At 45.7% G+C, this 20,644-nt stretch overlaps 1 protein-coding gene across 1 annotated transcript; it reads left to right on the top strand.

The window, feature by feature from the left end:
- Positions 1 to 758: 758 nt before the first annotated feature.
- taf5 (TAF5 RNA polymerase II, TATA box binding protein (TBP)-associated factor) lies at positions 759 to 19,946 on the top strand. The gene is made up of 10 exons (XM_078565007.1): positions 759 to 1,504; positions 3,200 to 3,515; positions 6,595 to 6,758; positions 8,374 to 8,509; positions 10,935 to 11,055; positions 13,691 to 13,820; positions 16,723 to 16,887; positions 18,173 to 18,350; positions 18,452 to 18,629; positions 19,438 to 19,946. Exons 1-10 carry the CDS (start codon positions 759 to 761, stop codon positions 19,653 to 19,655), a joined length of 2,352 nt encoding a protein of 783 aa, XP_078421133.1. The 3' UTR covers positions 19,656 to 19,946.
- Positions 19,947 to 20,644: the final 698 nt, after the last annotated feature.

The following is a 20,644-nucleotide window of genomic DNA, read 5'->3' as shown; positions in this document are numbered from 1 at the left end:
TGGAGGGATCAATAACCAGGAGGCATAGATTTAAGGTAAGGGGCAGGAGGTTTAGAGGGGATGTGAGGAAGAATTTTTTCTCCCAGAGGGTGGCGGGAATCTGGAACTCACTGCCTGAAAGGGTGGTAGAGGCAGATACCCTCATAACATTTAAGAAGTATTTGGATGTTCACTTGCCATGCCATGGCATATGAGGCTATGGGCTTAGTGCTGGAAGATGGGATTAGTATAGTTAGGTACTTGTTTGACCGGCACAGACTTGATGGGCCGAAGGGCCTTTTTCTGTGTCGTAGACCGTTATGACACTGTGGCTCTATGACAATGAGCTTGATCAGTTGAACCATTTTGATGATCACTACATGGCTTGCTTCGTTTTTAAACATTTTATTAACTTTGTACTTGTGAGAAAGTATATTTCAATTAACAACTCTGTTTTGTAAGAAGCCTTCAACATGCTGTTGAAATATGACTCTCACTTTCTGGTTTGTCATCATTGTTGGCATTTGAGTAACAGCATTGTGGCTCTTAAGACACTGTATTGCGTTTTCGACTAAATTTAAGAAATGGCTCTTCTTGTGATGAAGATTACAAATCCTTGGCCTGTCCCTTTAAGAGAGGCTGCTCCGTAAAGCAGATTTCCAGCTTGCCCAGACTGTCGTAAAGGGCCGGCGGTGGGGTTTGCCCCCAACGGCCGTAAACCGAGTCGCCTCTGTTTATAAGGAGCGTCCGGTGTCGTGAAGATTTCAGACGTTGTCAAAATGGCGGCGGTGCCGGAGCCGCCAGCGGCACAAAGCGAGGCCCCGGCTTCGGCTGCGGCATCTGCCCCGTCCCTAGCTTCAGTCTCGGTCTCGATTCCGGTTCCGATCCCGGTCCCGGTCCCAGTCCCAGTCCCGGCCCTGGCCGCAACCCCATCCCCTACCCCTAGCCCTACCCCAGTCCCCACCCCATCCCCAACCCCAACCCCAGCCCCAGGCCCCGGGCCTGCACCGTCTCCTGCCCCATCCCCATCATCCACACCCTCCCCCACCCTTGTCCCCAAAGTGGAGCCGAATGAAAGCCCGGCCGAGAACCACAAGCCGGGCCCGGTTCCGGCTCCGGCTGCAGGCCCCGGGCCGGCGCCTAGCCCCGAGCTGCCGGACAAGCAGACGCTGCTGGCCGTGCTGCAATTCCTGAAGAAAAACCACTTTAAGGAGGCCGAGGAGATCCTGCGGAAGGAGGCGAACCTGCAGGAGAGCCTGGACGAGTCGCTGCTGAGGGCGGCCGGCCAGAGGGGCTCGGATTCGGTCCACCAGCCCGACGTTAGCTCGGTGCTCTCGGCCTATAGCAACGAGGGAGACCCGAGCCTGTATGAGGAGTATTACACCGGCCTCAAGGGCTTCATCGAGACGGCGCTGGACGCCTTCAAAGCCGAACTGTCCACCCTGCTGTACCCGGTGTTCGTGCACCTTTACCTGGAGCTGGTCTATAATGAGCATGAGAGGGAAGCTCGGCACTTCTTCCACAAGTGAGGGGCTCCCAATATCAGTACCACAATAACATCATCAAAATAATACTGTATAGAGCACTGCACACCAGCTCTGCTCTCCACATCACTAGAGAGGGCACAGAGGATTTGACTAGAATGATACCCGGACTCTTAAGGGTTAGATTACAAGGAGAGGTTACACAAACTGGAGTTGTTTTCCCTGGAATTTTAGACTCCTTCAACATAACGTGGGAAACTGACAGGGTAGAGAGAAACTATTTCCCCTGATTGGAGAGTCCGGGACTAGGAGGCAGAGTCTAAAAATTCGAACCAGAGCTCTCAGGAGTGAAATTATGAAACAGTTCATGCATGCACAGGGCGGTAGAAGTTTGGAAGTCTCTTCCGCAAACAGCAATTGATGCTGTCTTAGATCAGTTGTTAATTTTAGATCTGAGATTAATACATTTTTGTTTTCACAAGTTATTAGGGGAGAAGGGCCAAAGGCGGGTACATGGAGTTAGGTCACAGGTCAATCATGATACATTGAACGGCGGCGGAACAGGCTCGAGGGCTGAATGGCCTCCTCCTGTTCCTGTGCCTCGTACATTCTGTCCATCATTTCCTTCCCCTTCCTTCCAAATCAACAGGTACTTTCCTCCCAAAAAAAGCCCTTCCTGTCTGCGTCTCATTACGCTCACACACACACTCTCTCTCACACATATCACGTTGACAGGAATTTCCCCTTCTCTTGAAGATGGGTTCTCTCTTTTCCCCTTGGCCAGCATCTTGAAGGCATCCCTCCCTGACCCCTCCCCACCTCCCTAGCAACCCAAACATCTCTTTCTCATGACCATGACCATAGCATTCTTGTATCATTGACAGTTTTAATGGGGCAGACCCCTTCTGCATGAAACTATACAAGGCACTAGTTAGACCACACCTAGAATACTGTGAACGGTTTTGGTCCGCAGTCCAGAGAAGGTTCACTAGGTTGATCCCAGGGATGCAGGGATTTTCTTATGAGGAGAGGTTGAGTAGGTTGGGCCTGTACTCATTGGAATTTAGAATAATGAGAGGCGACCTTATTGAAACATATAAGATTCTTAGGAGGCTTGACAGGGTGGATGCTGAGAGATTGGTTCCCCTTGTGCGAGAGTTTAGGACCAGAGGTCATAATCTCAAAGTAAGGGGTCGCCCATTAAAAACAGAGATGAGGAGGAATTTCTTCTCTCAGAGGGTAGTGAATCTGTGGAATTCTTTACCACAGAGGCTGGGCTATTAAGTATATTCAAAGCTGAGATAGATTTTTAATCACTAAGGGAATCAAGGGTCATGGGGAAAAGGCAGGAAAGTGGAGTTAAGGATTATCAGATCAGCCATGATCTCACTGAATGGCGGGGCAGACTTGATGGGCCAAATGGCCTACTTCTGCTCTTATGGCACATTTCAGGGCAACAGTTGGTGAAGGAGGGGCTTATGACTTTTTGCAGATGATGGCTGCTGGAAATTGAAGTCTTTTACATCCTGTGGATTAACACTTTATTTTCTTCTATATTGGGGAATCAGCTTGCCCCAGCGGGAGGGTGTGGGAATATGGCTAACTTTCCCTGTAAGTAATTGGTAGCTATTTGCTGAATAACCACAGTTCAGGAATGTATGAAAGAGGGAACCTTGATTGCCCCAAGTCCAGCTGCAACTTTTCACAGTCTGAACTCATTTCCTGGTTGGTTGCAGGTATCACGGCGATCAGGAAGGTTATTACCATGACGACCTGCGAGTACTAGCTGGGCTGTCAAAGAAGGAACACATGCAGGGTAATGAGACAGTGCTGGATTTTCGGACCAGTAAGTTTGTGCTGCGTATCTCAAGAGACTCATACCAGTGCCTGAAGCGTCACCTACAGGAGAGGCACAACAACCAGATTTGGAACATTGTGCAGGAGCACCTGTTCATTGACGTGTTCGATGGGATGCCCAGGAGCAAGCAGCAAATTGAGGTGACGTCTGGTGGAATGGCCGGAGAAGCCAAGAGGGAGGCAAATAAAACAAAGGTATGAAACAGTCATTCTCTACTGAATCGACAGCCCCAGAACCCCCAATCCCCCACTCTCTACTGAATCAACAGCCCCAGAACCCCCAATCCCCCACTCTCTACTGAATCAACAGCCCCAGAACCCCCAATCCCCCACTCTCTACTGAATCAACAGCCCCAGAACCCCCAATCCCCCACTCTCTACTGAATCAACAGCCCCAGAACCCCCAATCCCCCACTCTCTACTGAATCAACAGCCCCAGAACCCCCAAACCCCACTCTCTACTGAATTGACAGCCCCGGTCCCCCATTCCCTATGGAGGTGTAGCAGACTACATAATTGAATGTTGCTTTATTCTGCCCTCTCCTATCAGAGGTATGTTTGCAGAGGGTCATCTTTGTTGTATGTGAACTCTTGAGTGCTACCACAGGCTATTCAACCATGGAGGGCTTCCCAGCTGAGATCAGTTATGTCTCCAGCTTTCTAATGGGGATTCCTGGCTAACGATCAGCAGTGACTATCCTGCCTGAGACTTGACTCTCTCTTCGTCATGGCGGAGAGCAACATCAATTGCATATGTAAAAACTTTCCACTGCTGCCATTGAGCCATCGGGGGCCCTGTGTGCCACATGTCGGGGGGGATGGGCAGAAATCATGTTGCAAGCGCTTACCCTGTGATGCTGTCAGGAGGTGCAGGAGTAACCTGGATGACTTAATTTCATCCTTATTACAAGACCTTGGTCTGTACTCAGGAAGTGTTGAGGATGCTGAGGTGAAATGCTGTCAGCTTGATGTAGCGCTACTCTGCTTGCACACAGACTCAGTGATATCAGCAGATCAGAGCTCAGCATCATCCAGCCCACCCCTTCCATTGCAGTGTGCCTGTAATCAATGTAACCGAGTAAAAGATAGTGGAATTTTAAGCACAAATTCAATTTAGCACAAATCCAGATGCTGCGATCTTTTGTGCTATTCTGGGAAAGAGTAAGATGGAATATGGCCACGCCCACATAATTGGCCATATCCCCAGGGTGAAGAAATCCAGGGGGGGGTCCTCTGCTAATTGTGTTTGTTTGCGGGGCTCAGGAAGGCTGCAGAAATGAAACTGCTTCTTCTGGGTGCAGGGCCACAAATGGGTGTGAGTTAATCTACGAAGAAACTGACTTACTGTGTTCAATATAACCAGCAAATGGCTTTCTAGATAAAAATCATTTTCAGTAATTTAAAATCTGGTTACTCATAAGTGGTGGATTGAGGTTTTAATTAAAAATGCTTTCTTGTGATTAAACTGTGTTACCACTCTTAAAAAATATCACAAATATTTCCTAACTTAACTTTTAAAGATTTTCCTTTATAAAACACCAATTAGCAGGTTCATGGTCAATCCTGCATTCAGCAATTTTCAAATAGTTTTGAGTGGAAACTCGAGGAGAAATGCCTATTCCTCAAAACCAATGCAACCTGCACCTGGTTGTCTGCTGCACCCAAGGCAGAAACTGGACTGCATGCTGCCTGTCTACCTGTTACAGTGAATAACAACAAACGAACCATACAGATTAAAGAAGGGTCTAGGCTGGATTCCCAGTCTGTATAGATCTCAATTGGTGTTGCCATGGCTTCAGTGGTTGTGGTTGAGGGAATAATCTAATAACCCAGACTCACTGCTCCTGATTGTAATCCAGTGAATCCTGCAGGAAATTGTGTGTGCACTCCTGAGAGAGAGAGATCTGGTGAGGACAGGATCAGAGTGCTGTGAAGCCTTCTATAGTTGGATGGCCTGCCATCTCTCACCATCACGCATAAGGTAGTGGAAGATCTGTAGCCCAGGCTGGAGCTGACACCATCAAAACTGCCATAAGACCATAAGACGTAGGAGCAGAAGTAGGCCATTCGGCCCACTGAGTCTGCGCCATTCAATGAGATCATGGCTGATCTGATAATCCTCAACTCCACTTTCCTGCCTTTTCCCCTTGACCCTTGATTCCCTTACTGATTAAAAATCTATCTCAGCTTTGAATATACTTAATGACCCAGCCTCTGCGGTAAAGAATTCCACAGATTCACTACCCTCTGAGAGAAGAAATTCCTCCTCATCTCTGTTTTAAATTGGCGACCCCTTACTCTGAGATTATGACCTCTGGTCCTAAACACTCACACAAGGGGAACCAATCTCTCAGCATCCACCCTGTCAAGCCTCCTAAGAATCTTATATGTTTCAATAAGGTCATCTCTCATTCTTCTAAATTCCAATGAGTACAGGCCCAACCTGCTCAACCTCTCTTCATAAGAAAATCCCTCCATCCCTGGGATCAACCTAGTGAACCTTCTCTGGACTGCACCCAATGCCAGTATATTTCCCTTTAGATATGGGGACCAAAGCTGTTCACAGTATTCTAGGTGTGGTCTAACTAGTGCCTTGTATAGTTTCAAGCAGAAGAGGTCTGTCCCCATTAAAACTGTCAATGATACAAGAGTGCTGCGGTCATGGTCATGAGAAAGAGATGTTTGGGGTGCTGGGGAGGGGTCAGGGAAGGACGCCTTCGAGATGCTGGCCAAGGGGAAAAGAGAGAACCCATCTTCAAGAGAAGGGGAAATTCCTGTTGACATGATATGTGTGAGAGAGAGTGTATGTGTGTGAGTGTAATGAGACGCAGACAGGAAGGACTTTTTTGGGAGGTGGAAATAAAGGACGAAAATACCTGTTGATTTGGAAGGAAGGGGAAGGAAATGATGGACAGAAACTCCACTGTATGAGGCACAGGAACAGGAGGAGGCCATTCAGCCCTCGAGCCTGTTCCTCCACCATTCAGTGAATCATGATTGATCTGTGACCTAACTCCATGTACCTGCCTTTGACCCTTATCCCTTAATAACTTGTGATAACAAAAATCTATTTATCTTAGATCTAAAATTAACAATTGATCTAAGCTAGTATCAATTGCTGTTTGTGGAAGAGAGGTAAAATGTACCAGGATCTGCTGTGACGTATTGCGTTACTGAATCAGAATGACCTATGTCAGGAGCTGGAATTCGGATGTGTTTTCTGGGTGGCTCGATTCTAATGCTGGGTTCAATTAACTTGGCGACATCTTGGCAGGTGTTCTTTGGGCTGTTGAAGGAGCCGGAGATTGAGCTGCCTCTTGACGATGAGGATGAGGAAGGAGAGAATGAGGAGGGGAAACCAAAGAAGAAGAAGCCAAAGAAGGACAGCCTGGGTGCAAAGAGCAAGAAGCAGGACCCCAACGCCCCCCCGCAGAACAGGTGAGTGGGGCAGTATTCTCACACACGTACATCCCTCCAGCTTCTCTCAGCAATCCTGGCTAGGCTGCAACCCTGTTCAGCTGTTGGATCATATCTACACTTAGCAGCTCAGCTCTGCACTCAAAGATCTCTTGTTGCCATTAGAGAGGTAATTATCAAATATTTTTAAGGAACAATGTGCATCAGGAGCAGGAGGAGACCGTTCAGCCTTTGATTCTGTTCTAGTACTCAGATCATGCTGGTCTGTACCCCTGCTCCATTTACCAGTCTTTGCTCCACATTCCTTGATAACTTTACTAAATAACCTATCACTCTTGTTTTGAAAGCTTCAATTGAGCCCCAGCATCCAGTCTTTTAGGGGAGAAAAGAGTTCCAGATTTCCACTGTGTGAAAAAGTGTTTCCCGATTTCACTCCTCCAGAGTCTAGCTCTAATTTTAAGATTTTGTCCCTCTTTTTCTTGATTCCCCCACCAGAAGAACTAATTTCTTTGTATCCACCATTTTAAACATCTTAATCAAATCACCCCTCAATCATGTGCACTGAAAGGAATATTAGCCATGTTTAAGCAAACTGTCCTTGCATTACAGAACTGTTATAGCACAGAAGGAGGCCATTTGGCCCATTGTGTGTGTGCCAGCTCTCCATAGGAGTGCACAAGAACAGGAACTAGGAGCAAGAATAGGCCATTCAGCCCCTCGAGCCTGCTCTGGCATTCCCTTTATTGGCGCTGCTTGGTCCAGTGGCTTATAGTACAGGAATTGGCTGCAATGCCCATTATTTTAGCTCTGACTTCATATCCTTTACACCTGTTCTCATCCACTGATATCATTTGCAAGGTCACACTGTAGAACGCTGAATTTTACCTCTTGCAAATTATTTATTGGAAACTTCTCTTTATTTAATCTGGTCTTATTTGGTAATCCAAGTTTCTAATGTTTGAAATTGCTTACCAGGTTCTGAGCATATTTCTATAACGTCCAGACATGGCCCAGGGTTAGGTACAGAGTAAAGCTCCCTTTACACTGTCCCATCGAACGCTCCCAGGACAGGTACAAAACGGGGTTAGATACAGAGTAAAGCTGAACACTCCCAGGACAGGTACAGAATGGGGTTTGATACAGAGTAAAGCTCCCTTTACACTGTCCCCATCGAACACTCCCAGGACAGGTACAGAACGGGGTTTGATACCGAGTAAAGCTCCCTCTACACTGTCCCCATCAAACGCTCCCCTGGCACTGACAGGATGAGCTAAGGGTGCTGAATGCTTCAGTGGTATAATTGTGTCCCACACCAGTTATCCTCTGTCTTTTGCCAGAAGTTGCCAGGTTGGGAGCCGTTGTGCACTGTGGTACAAATGCACTCACTGCCTTCAAGAGTGATGGAAACGTAGACGATTAACGATTTTAAGAAAAAGTTGGATTAGGCACTTGAGGGAGATGGACCTTTAGGGCTACTAAAATATACTAGGAGAAAACTGAATGGATTGCTCTGCACAGCCAGCATGGATCTGATTGGCCAAATGGCCACCTTTGTCATAATGACTCTCTGACTCAACACTTGGATTCAGGATCTTGATGAGGATTGTTCTTTAATATCTCCTTTTCCCACCTTCAGAATTCCGCTTCCTGAGCTGAAAGATTCGGACAAGCTGGACAAGATAATGATAATGAAAGAAGCCACAAAGAGGGTTAAGCTTGGGCCTGACTGCCTGCCCTCCATCTGCTTTTACACCTTCCTCAATGCCTATCAGGTGAGTGATTTACTACATAGAAACAGACTGCAGCTTTTAGTGTGAGTCCTCTTTCCTGTGATGAAGCACTCTCCCTCTGCTGAAGCACCTCTCCCCTGCTTCCCATCTGTCATCGGGAAGTTGGTGGGAGCTACCCTGCCTCCTGTTCCTTGCTATGCCAGGGACCTTTTCAAACTCCGGAGACACCTAGTGCTAATGAGATTGTTGGTTAGAGGCTAGGTGAGGGGGAGAATAATCCACAGGGAAGGATGATTCCTAGAACACTGGGCAATGGGGTTGATTGGAGTCACAGGGCAGAATGTTTTCAATTATTGTTGTCCAGTGTGTTTGCTCCGAGCTACATGTGGATAATTCAAAATCCGGATGTGATGAATTGTATTTTTGCTTAATAAATAAAAGATGAAGAGTCAACACCAATATAGGACATGTAATCTCGAAACCCATTCACACTGGGAACCTGAAACTTGGTGGATGTTTGTCAATAAAATAGTAAGCTGAGTGTGATTGTGTTTTTTTTATTGTTTTGGCTGCTTTACTTCCTTGGTTAGTGAATGGTAGGAGATGCTTATTCAGCAAATGTGCACATGCAGAATCATCAGCTGTCTCTCAATTCGAGCAAGATGTCTACTCAGGGTCACAAGTTTTTGCCATGGATCTTCACGTGACTGAATAGGCCAATTCTTGAGCCACAGATTTTTGAGTACATGAGGCAGGATGTCCCACGAGGTAGTGGGATCTGAAGTGCAGGATTTGCTTCCTTTCCTTCTCTGCTGCCGCTCTGCCTCATCATTAAGATGTTGGGACTCAAAGCGAGATGTAGCTCGATGGACAAGTTGACGCCATTCTGAACAATTGGTAACAAACTCCTCAAGTCATTAATGTCAATGCTGCTGAGCTTCAAGGAGAGTTCAGCAATCAATGAAAGTGCTAATGTACACAGCAGTTGTTGTCGCCACACTCCAGTACTGCAGTGAGACCTGGACTGTGTATCACAGAAAGTTTACGGCACAGAATGAGGCCAGTTGGCCCATCATGTCTCTGCCTGCCAAAAAAGGGCCACCCAGCCAAATGCCACTTTCCAGCATTTGGTCCCTAGTCCTGCAGGTTCCGGCATTTGAAATGTATCCAGACACCTTTTAAATGAATTGAGGGTTTCTGCCTCTACTACCCTTTCAGTCAGTGAGTTCCAGACCCCACAACCCTCTTGGTGAAAAACATCTTTCCTCATCTCCCCTCTAATCCTTCTACCAATCACTTTAAATGTATGCCCCCTAGTCACTGACCACTCTGCTAAAGTAAATATGCCCTTCCCATCCAGTCTATCCCGGCCCCTTACAATGTTGTACGTCCCAATTTATTGTGAACTGCTTTGCCTTGTTTGACCTCCCCAAGTGCATCAGCTCACACTTCTCTGGGTTGAATTCCATTTGCTACTTTTCTGCCCACCTGAGCAGTGCGTAAGATTGCGAGAGAACTTCCATCGGTAGTGCCTCCGCCGCATCCTCCGGATTCAATGGGAGGACTGTTGAGCAAACACACGTGTTCTTGAAGCCAGCTCCACAAGCACTCTCGAAAGAATGGACGTAAAATCAACTTCGAAAGAGCAACACTGTGTCCTGATGGCCGAAGACATTCTCTCTCACCAGGTCTTGTTCTCTCAATGCTCAAATGGCCAGGACTCCAGGGGAGGGGAAAACATTCAGAATACATTTACCTGTATTGTGTGAGTGTGTGCAAGTAGTTTTTTACTAAAATTGATTCATGGAGCTAAAATAGTGTCATAGTAGCCACACCTGTGTTGCCGGTGATTTTTATTAGCACAACACTTGTCTCGATGCTAGGAGGTCAGGGCATGGATAAATATTCTGCAGTTTTACCTTTACTTTCACGAAATAAGGAGTATATTTTATCAAATTAAATGGCAGGGAGGCACTAAGGTTAGTAGATTGGGCAGAAAGATGGTAGATGAAATGTGAGCTAATGCATGGGAAAATGAACAGTGGAAGGTAAGTACCCCTTAAATGATGAGATAGTTAATGTAGTGAAGGAACAGGGAGACACTGGGGCTCCAGGTATATGGATTGTTAAAGGGGAGAGTACAGGTAGATATGGTCATAAGAAGTTAACGGGATTTAGGTCTGTATATAGAGATGTTGAATGGAAAACTAAGGAAGTTATGTTGAATTTGTGCAAGACATTGGTTTGGTTACAGTAGGATGGGAGTGGATCTAGTAGAGTTGCTCTTGCAGAAAGCTGCACAGGCACAAGGGGCCGAAAGGCCGTCTCCTGTGCTTTAACAATTCTATGATTATAGGAGTCCTGTATGCAAAGTTAATGTGTTCCTGACTAATACTTCAGAAATGGCTGTCTTTCTGTCTGCTTTTTAATCTTTTTTAAACGATTCCCTGTTTCTGTACCGGTCCAGGGTCTCACTGCAGTTGACTTCACGGATGATTCTAGTCTGATAGCAGGAGGATTCGCTGATTCTACTGTCAGAGTGTGGAGTGTCACACCAAAGAAGCTGCGCAGCGTCAAAGGGGCTACAGGTAAAGCCAGCCACCAACTGGGCATTAGCCCTCAGCCGCCTCCCACCAGGTTCTCCCGTCTCCTCTGAGCAGGGTCCTTGCCCACTGCCTCCCGTGTGCCCCCCACCCTCGCTGCCTCCCACTAGGGATCCCAGCACCTCCCTCCTTCCCCCCGCCCCTGTCTGAGGTTTCTGCCTTGTGCTGGGGGTCCCCCCTCAACTGCCTCCCGTTGGGGTGCGTGTAACAAGGGTGCTGCAGAGTACTCATGGGTAACTTTAATCTACATATAGACTGGGCAAACCAAATTAGCAATAATACTGTGGCAATGAATTCCTGGAGTATGTATGAGATGGTTTTTTTAGATCAGTATGTCAAGGAACCAATTAGGAAACAGGCTGTCCTAGATTTGGTATTGTGCAATGAGAAGGGGTTAATTAATAATCTTGTTGTGCAGGGTCCTTTAGGGAACAGTGACCATAACATGATGGAATTCTTCATAGGATGGAAAGTGAAGTAGTCTGTACTGAAACTAGGGTCCTAAATCTTAAAGGAAACTACAATGTTGTGAGTTGGCTAAAATAGATTGGGGAACTTCATTAAAAGGCATGACGGTAGATAGTCAGTGGCTAATATTTAAGGAACAAATGTATACATTGCAACAATTATACATTCCTTTTTAGCGCAAAAACACAACAGAAAAAGTAGCTCAACCATGGCTAACAAAGGAAATTATGGATAGTATTAGATCCAAAGAGGAGTCATATAAAGTTGCTAGAAAAAGTAGCAAGCCTGAGGATTGGGAGCAGTTTAGAATTCAGCAAAGGAGGACCAAGAGATTTAAGAGGGGAAAAATAGAGTATGAGAGTAAACTTGCAAGGAACATAGAAGCAGACTGTAAAACCTCTATATGTATGTTTAAAAAAAAAAGGATTAGTGAAGACAATTGTAGGTCCCTTACAGAAACAAGAAAATGGCAGAGCAGTTAAACAACTACTTCAGTCCGATCTTTATGGAGGAAGACACAAATAACTTCCCAAAAAAACTAGGGAACCAAGGGTCTAGTGAGGAGGGGGAATTGAAGGAAATCTGTATTACTAGAACAATAGTGCTGGAGAAATGAATGGGACTGATAAATCCCCAGGCTCCGATTATCTACGTCCCAGGGTACTAAAGGTGGTGGCCATGGAAATAGTGGATGCATTGGTTGTCATCTTCCAAAATTGTGTAGATTCTGGAACAGTCCTGGAAGATTGGAGGATGGCAAATGTAACCCCACTATTTAAAAAAGGAGGGAGGGAGAAAACAGTGACTATCAGATCGGTTAGCCTAACATCAGTAGTAGGGAAAATGCTAGAGTCTATTATAAAGGATGTGATAACAGGACACTCTGAAAATATCAATGGGATTAGACAATGTCAACTTGGATTAATGAAAGGGAAATCTGGTTTGACAAATCTAGAGTTTTTTTGAGGATGTAACTAGCAGAATAGATAAGGGAGAACCAGTGGGTGTGGTGTATTTGGATTTTCAGAAAACTTTTGATGAAGTCCCACATAAGAGGTTAGTGTGTAAAATTAAAGCACATGGGATTGGGGGTAATTGGCATGGACTGAGAATTGGTTAGTGGACAGGAAACAGAGTAGGAATAAATGGGTCTTTTTCAGAGTGGCAGGTGGTGACTAGTGGGGTATCGCAGGGGTCAGTGCTTAGGCCCCAGCTATTCACAATATATATCAATGATTTGGATGAGGGAACCAAATGTAATATTTCAATATTGCAATATTTTCAATAATATGCTGCTCCTATCTTCTATGTTTCTATGGCCCTCCCACACTGCCTCCCACCAGGGGTTCCCGCTGGGGATCCCCCGCCTGTGGTACTAGCGTAGTAGATGGAAATATTTGTGTCGTGGTGGACAGGGATGTGGCTCTGTCTGAGAGTTAAGGAGTCAGGCATTTTGTTAAACCAGTTTCCCCCTTGCAGAATAGTCCAGTGGTACACTTGCCCCAGAGAATCTCTCTTGTCTTTCAGCAGGTTTGCTGAATCAGCACCTGAGCCTCCATCATCAGGCTGGTTAGCACAGAAGGAGGCCATTCAGCCCATCGTACGTGTGTTCACTCTCCAAAAGAGCTATCCAACACACCTTGGTGTATTCTCCAAAACTCTGCAGATTAGTTCTCTTCAGGTATATGTCCAATTGACTTTCGCAAGCTCCTATGGAATTTGATTCCACCATCCTCTCAGGCAGCGCATCCCAGATCATCAGAACCTTCTTGTGTGAACTAATTTGCATTTGTCGTGATTAACTAACCCGGGATTCTGTGCTGCCTTCTGAGCTACAAACGAAGGCTAGCGAATGTTATTAGGAATGGGAGTTATCCCAGCTTCCTCACAGCAAGTGAAATGGCCCCATTATTGGGCTTGGGGTGTTTTATTCCCCCTGTGGTGAATTGCTATTAACCTCAGTGTCAGCCCTGAAAACAGGAGGTTCAGTGCTTGGAATTGCAGGTACAGTACCGTCTCCTGTCAGCCTGCACTATGCTCACTCTCTTCTGAGAGTGGCTGAGCTACGGGAGATGTGTTGTCACAGCATGATCTCAGTCACAGCATGATCGGAGGCAGCAGTCTCATTGACTGCTTTGTCTTTCCCCTCTAGATCTCAGTCTAATCGACAAAGAGTCGGAAGATGTGCTAGAGCGGATAATGGACGAGAAGACTGCGTGTGAGTTTAAAATGTTACTGGGACACGGCGGCCCAGTGTATGGGACAAGCTTCAGCCCTGACAGGTAAGGAGAAGCTCCTTGGAAAACAGTTAACATTTTATAATTAAATGAACAGACTAAGGGCTGTCACTGGTCAGAAAGAAAGAATTTGCATTTCTATAGCGCCTTTGGTTACCTTGGGACATCCAAAGTGTTTCGCATCCATTAAAATGTTTTTAAATTGTAACGACTGTCGTAATGTTGGAAACATGGCAGCTAATTTGCACACAACAAGTTGCCACAAATAGCAATGAAATTAATGGCTAGATAACCTTTATTTAGTGATGGTTGGAGAATAAATATTGGCTGTGCCACGGGGGAGAACTCCTTCAAAATCATGTCTTGGGATCTTTCACATCACCGTGCAAGGGAGTGTGCAAAGATGGGAAGCTGTACTATCAGGAGTTGGCACTCTAACTCTGAAATCCTGGGCTGGCTGGGCATAGTGGTGCCTGCAGCTCCTCACTAACTGGTCTACTGGGCTCCAGGGCTGTGTATCCCACACACAGCTGTCATTTGAATGGTGACAGTGAGTGGTCTTTAGGAAGGTACGATTAAGTGAGTGGGCAAAGATCTGGAAAATGGAGTATAATGTGGGCAAATGTGAAATCATTCATTTTGGCATGAAGATTAAAAAAGAAACTTATTATCTAAATGGTGAGAAATTGCAGAGCTCTGAGATTCAGAGGGATCTGGCTGTCCTTGTACATGAATCAGAAAAGGCTAGAATGCGGGTACAGCAAGTAATTAGGAAAGCTAATAGAATGTTATCGTTTATTGTGAGGGAAATTGATTACAAAAGTAGGAAGGTTATGCTTCAGTTATACAAGGCATTGGTGAGTCCACATCTGGAGTATTGTGTACAGTATTGGTCTCCTTATTTAAAGAAAGATGTAAATGCATTAGAAGCAGTTCAGAATCTCAGAATTGTTGCGATGCAGAAGGAGGCCATTTGGCCCATCGTGTCTGCACCAACACTCTGAGCATTTTTACTTAGTGCCAATCACCTGCCTTTTCCCCATATCCCTGCACATTGTTTCTATTTAAATAATCATCCAATGCCCTCTTGAATGCTTCAGTTGAACCTGCCTCCACCACACCCTAACCACTCGCTGTGTGAAAAAGCTTATTCTCACCTCGCATTTGCTTCTTTTGCAAAACACTTTAAAACTGTGCCCTCTGGTTCTCGATCCATTTACAAGCAGGAACAGTTTCTCCCTATCTACTCTGTCCAGATCCCTCATGATTTTGAAAATTTCTATCATGTCTCCTCTTAGCCTCCTCCTCTCCAGGAAAAAACAGTCCCAACTTCTCCAATCTTTCCTCATAACTGAAGTGTCTCATCCCTGGAATCATTCTTGTAAACCTCTTCTGCACTTTCTCCAATGCGTTCACATTCTTCCAATAGTGTGGCACCCAGAATTGTACACAATGCTCCAGCTGAGGTCTAACTAATGTCTTATATAAGTTCATCAAAACCTCCCTACTCTTATACTTTATGCCCCTATTAATGAAGCCTAGAATACTCTATGATTTAGAAACAGCTCTCTACCTGGCCTGCCACCTTTAATGACATGTACATATACACATAGGTCTTTCTGCTCCTGTACCCCCTTTAAAATAGTATCCTTTATTTTATAATGTCTCTCCATGTTCCTTGTACCAAAGTGTATCACTTCACACTTCTCCGCATTGAACTTCATCTGCCACCTATCTGCCCACTCCACCAATGTGTCAATGTCCTTTTTACAGTTCTCCCAAGTTTTGTGTCCCCTGCACACTAAGATCTAGATCATTTATATATAATCAGGAAAAGCAAGGGTCTCGATACCTACCCCTGGGGAACCACTCAAATCTTCTTTGAGCCTGAAAAATACCATTAACCATTAATCTGTTTCCTGTCCCTCAGCCAATTTGTATCCACGTTGCTACTGTCCCTTTTATTCCATGACCTATAACTTTCCTCAAAAGTCTGTTGTGTGGCACTGTTTCAAACATCTTTTGGAAGTCCAGATACACGACATCAATGGCCTTTCAGAGAAGGTTTACTAGACTAGTACCAGGAATGGGTGGGTTGTCTTATGAGGAAAGACTGGACAGGTTACGCTTGTATCCACTGGAATTTAGAAGAGTAAGAGGTGACTTGATTGAAACCTTTATGATCCTGAGAGGTCTTGGCAGGGTGGATGTGGAGAGGATGTTTCCTCTTGTGGGAGAATCTAGAACCTAGGGGTCACTGTTTAAAAATAAGGGGTCACTCATTTAAGACAGAGATGAGAAATTTTTTTTCACAGAGGGTTGAGACTCTTTGGAACTCTCTTCCTCAAAAGGCGGTGGAAGCAGAGTCTTTGAGTATTTTTAAGGCAGAGCTAGATAGACTCTTGATTAACAAGGTGTTGAAAGGTTATCGGGGGTAAGCAGAATGTGAAGTTGAGGTTACAATCAGATAAGCCATGATCTTATTGAATGGCCGAGTGGCCTACTCCTGCTCCTAGTTCATATGTTCGTATTAAGGGTGTTTACAAGATGCTGAAAGTGCGTCAGCTCCCTTAAGGAACTTGTGTATCTTTTGTGAGCGTGCTGGCGGAAGTCATTCCTTTCAATCAATTCAGTTCTCCCTTGATCGAGTGCATTCCAGGATGAAAAGAGTGGGAGAGAAGAGGTTAATTGGGGAGAAATGATTTTGTAGCCTGTAGATTGTAGGGTAAAAGGGAAGAGCTGAGGAATTGAATGGGTTTGAGGTCCTGAGAGAGAGTGGGAGACGGAGGCTGTAATTAGATGTGAACAGTGAAGAGCAACAATGAGTATTGTGCACTCACAGCAGTAGAAACATAGATAAACGAGGAGGGTTGTGACTGAGACAGACTTGACTTGGCAGTTTAGGAATCTGCCTGTATTTAATGTTTCTGCACTCTCTCTTGCTCAGGAATTATCTGCTGTCCAGCTCAGAGGATGGCACAGTGAGACTCTGGAGTCTACAAACTTTCACCTGTCTCGTAGGCTACAAAGGACATAACTACCCGGTGTGGGATACGCAGTTCTCTCCATACGGCTACTACTTCATTTCGGGGGGTCATGATCGAGTGGCACGGTGAGTGTGCGTGTGGGGGTCATAATAGAGTGTCAGGGTGAGTGCGAGTGGGGTCAGAATCGAGTGATGCGGCGTGTGTGGGGTCAGAATCGAGTGATGCGGTGCGTGTGGGGTCACGATTGAATGGCAGGGTGAGTGTGGGGTCATGATCAAGTGGCATGGTGAGTGCGAGTGTGGGGTCACGATCGAGTGGTGCGGTGTATGGGGTCACGATTGAGTGGCAGGGTGAGTGTGGGGTCATGATCAAGTGGCAGGGTGTGTGCGCGAGTGTGGGGTCACGATCGAGTGATGTGGTGCGTGTGGGGTAACGAGTAGCAGGGTGAGTGTGGGGTCATGATTGAGTGGTAGAGTAAGTATACGAGTGGGGTCATGATTGGTAGGGTAAGTACATGAGTGTGGGGTCATCATTGGGTGCTAGGGTAAGTGTGGGGTCATGATTGAGTGGTGTGGTGTGAGAGAGAGAGAGTATTGGGTCATGACTCAGCAATTCAGAGCAATTCATTCTTTTTGTATAATATTACAATGGTTAAATTGATGTGAATATGATGTAAGGGCCTTAAAACATTGCAAACTTAGGGGCAGGACTTGTCCTTACAGCTTTCCTGGAATTTACACTGGTAACTCGTTCACTGCCCAATGTCATGTGGCATAAGATCAAAGTCTGGGGTGAGACAATCTCCATCAACCCCATCAGTCCCAGAGTCCGTGTCTGATTATTCTATCTTAGACCCACTCCAAACTGTCGATCCCTCTGTTTCCACACTGCTGCTGCAATCTAACCAAGTTATTTGTATCTAATCTCCAATCCCTGTCTCAGCAGATACAATCCAGCTTCATTTAAAGATGCCAGCTGACTCTTAAGTCAAGTCTTTTTTCTGGGAGCCTGTTCCATACCCATCACCAACTTATTTTTCTGCAGGTTTCTGCACGTTATGCACATATTCTCCAATCCTGGACGCCTTATTTTGTTAAATAGTTTCTTCACTTCCACACCCTGATACCTTGCAGTATTTACAGGCCATGTGCTCCCTTTTCTCCAGCAAAAATTGGGTCATCTGCTTGAACCTTTCTTCATATAGCTGGGAGTCTGCCTGAGCATGTTTGTCCGAACCTTCCTAAAGCATCTGCATTCATTTCTGACAGTCGGTACTGAGCTTTGCACAAATGCACTTTAATGAAGCAACACTGTCTCTCTCTGGGGCCCGGAATACAGTGGGAGTGACATCAGCCATGGGCTGTTAACAAGATGTATTTGTGTAACAGCTTGGAACATTTCATTCCTCAGGCTCTGGGTGACTGACCACTACCAGCCCCTGCGAATATTCTCAGGTCACCTCTCCGATGTCACCTGCACAAGATTTCACCCTAACTCGAATTACGTGGTGACAGGGTCTGCAGACAGGACTATTCGGCTCTGGGATGTTCTTAATGGCAACTGCGTTCGAATCCTTACTGGACACAAGGTATGAAGCCCTGTCTGGGTGCTGTTGGTGAGCCCACACTGTCCCATATCCCTGCTCAAACAGGCCCTCTCAGTAATGTCCCTTTTATGTATTCCTCCCAGGGACCAATCCATTCGCTGGTGTTCTCTCCAAATGGCAGATACCTGGCCTCCGGAGCTACAGACGGCCGGATCCTGCTCTGGGACATTGGGCACGGGTTGCTTGTGGGCGAGTTGAAAGGCCACACTGACACAGTCTATGCACTGAAGTTCAGCCGAGATGGGGAGATTTTAGCCTCAGGTGAGATTGAGTGTATTTGTGGTGTGTGTGAAAGGAGAGTTTTTTGTTCTTTCTCATTGCTGGCATGGCTGGTGATAATCTTTCTTCAACTGTTGGTAGTGTTTTGATGCACTGGTCTTTTCAGAGGGCAGTTACAATTCAATCTTGTTGGTGTGGGTCTGGAGTCACATATAGGCCAAGACTGAGTAAGGACGACGGGTTTCCTTCCCTAAAGGATATTGGTGACTCAGTTAGATTTCTGTGACGATCTGACAGCTTTTTCTTCCAGAGCTTTTAAAAACCGCATTCAAATTCCCAAACTTCCCTGGTGGGATTAGAATTCCCATTCTGTGGATTATTACTGCAGTCATATAAGCAGTAGTTAACTGTCCACTACCCTGCTTTTAGCTATCCGGTTCAATACCTGTCAGGGTTGTTGATTGCTGTTCCTCTAGTTGAACGTGCTGACCCTCTCTTCCCCAGCTCCACCTGTAATTATTACATCACAATTCCTGCAGTACTGAGTCAGCCAGTTTGGTTTCCTGTGCAACACTGTGCAGGAATCAACTCCAAAGCTTCTTGCTCTGTATGGCTCAGCCCTGCCCCATGAGGGGCAATTACCCTCCAAGCTTGGGAGTCAACAGGATAGTGTCCATTGGGAAATCCCTCAGAAGTCGCTTCCACTCTGTGTTATTGACAGGTTTCACTGCAATGCTGTCAATAACACTGGTGGAACAGGAGCGGAGTTGAGGAAGTTCCCAGCTGTAAATCTATCTTTATCTGTTCTCACTGTGCTGATGTGAATCTTCTCTGAATTGCTCTGTTTCAGGTTCCATGGATCACACAGTGAAAATGTGGGACACAGTCAAAGCCTTTGAGGACCTGGAGACAGACGATTTCAGTACTGCCACTGGACACATCAACTTGCCTGACAACTCGCAGGAGCTGTTATTGGGCTCCTACATGACCAAATCGACCCCGGTCATCGGCCTGCACTTCACTCGCCGCAACCTACTACTGGCTGCGGGTGCATATAACCCACAGTGACTGGCACTTCACCACCCTCCCTGGCATCCCCCTCACATTTTCCAGGATGATGAACCCATCTTTTCCCATCCTCGTTCCCTGGTCCCCACCATCGTTAGCAAAATCGATAGATGATGAAGATATTTTCACGGTATCCGTGACCCTCTCTAATTTAGCCGCTCTCCCTCGAGGTGACTCACCTGCAGCCATATTTGCGACATATTGTCGTTCTGAGACATTTTGCATTAATGTGAATGGTGGTGTTTATTTTTTTTAAGTTTTGATGAAGTTTACAATAAAACTGTGAAATTAGTTAGTGATCTATATTTTCTGCAGCAGCAGGAAAAAAAAATTCCCTTTACAAATTAGGTTATCAGTACAACCTTTTGTTACCGATTTCCTCTACGCTGCTCCAACAAACATTCACGGAGCGACTAGAGACTGGTATCTTAGCTATGAATCGCATTGAAACCTATAGCATCCCATTTAAAAAGCACGGCTGTCAAACCTAAGGTAGTAAGAGGTTTTATCTTTGTCCAGAAATAGGACAGTGCCTAATTATATTTATACCATTCTCTGCTCCAGCAACTTCCCACACTAGTTGTGATATAGTTATGTTACCAGATTAATGTCTAGAATAGAGATCTAGGAATCTGCCGCTTCAGGGGTTAATTTTGTACACTTGCCAGGAAGCAGCAACCAGACTGAGTGCCACATTTAACATACATATGAATTAGAAGCAGGAGTAGGCCCCTCGAGCCTGCTCCGCCATTCAATAAGATCATAGTTGTAACCTCAACCCCACATTCCTGCCTACCCCGAGAACCTTTCATCCCCTTGCATATCAAGAATCTATCTAGCTCTGCCTTTTGAGGAAGAGAGTTCCAAAGACCTCAACCCTCAGAAAAGTTCTCATCTCTGTTTTAAATGGGCAACCCCTTATTTATAAACAGTGACCATAAGTTCTAGATTCTCCCACAAGAGGAAACATCCTCTCCACATCCACCCTG

Source organism: Cetorhinus maximus, chromosome 20, assembly GCF_964194155.1.
Source record: "Cetorhinus maximus chromosome 20, sCetMax3.hap1.1, whole genome shotgun sequence".
Lineage (NCBI taxonomy): Eukaryota > Metazoa > Chordata > Chondrichthyes > Lamniformes > Cetorhinidae > Cetorhinus > Cetorhinus maximus.
The sequence above is the reverse complement of the archived record's forward strand: the minus strand, read 5'-3'. Positions and strand labels throughout refer to the sequence as shown.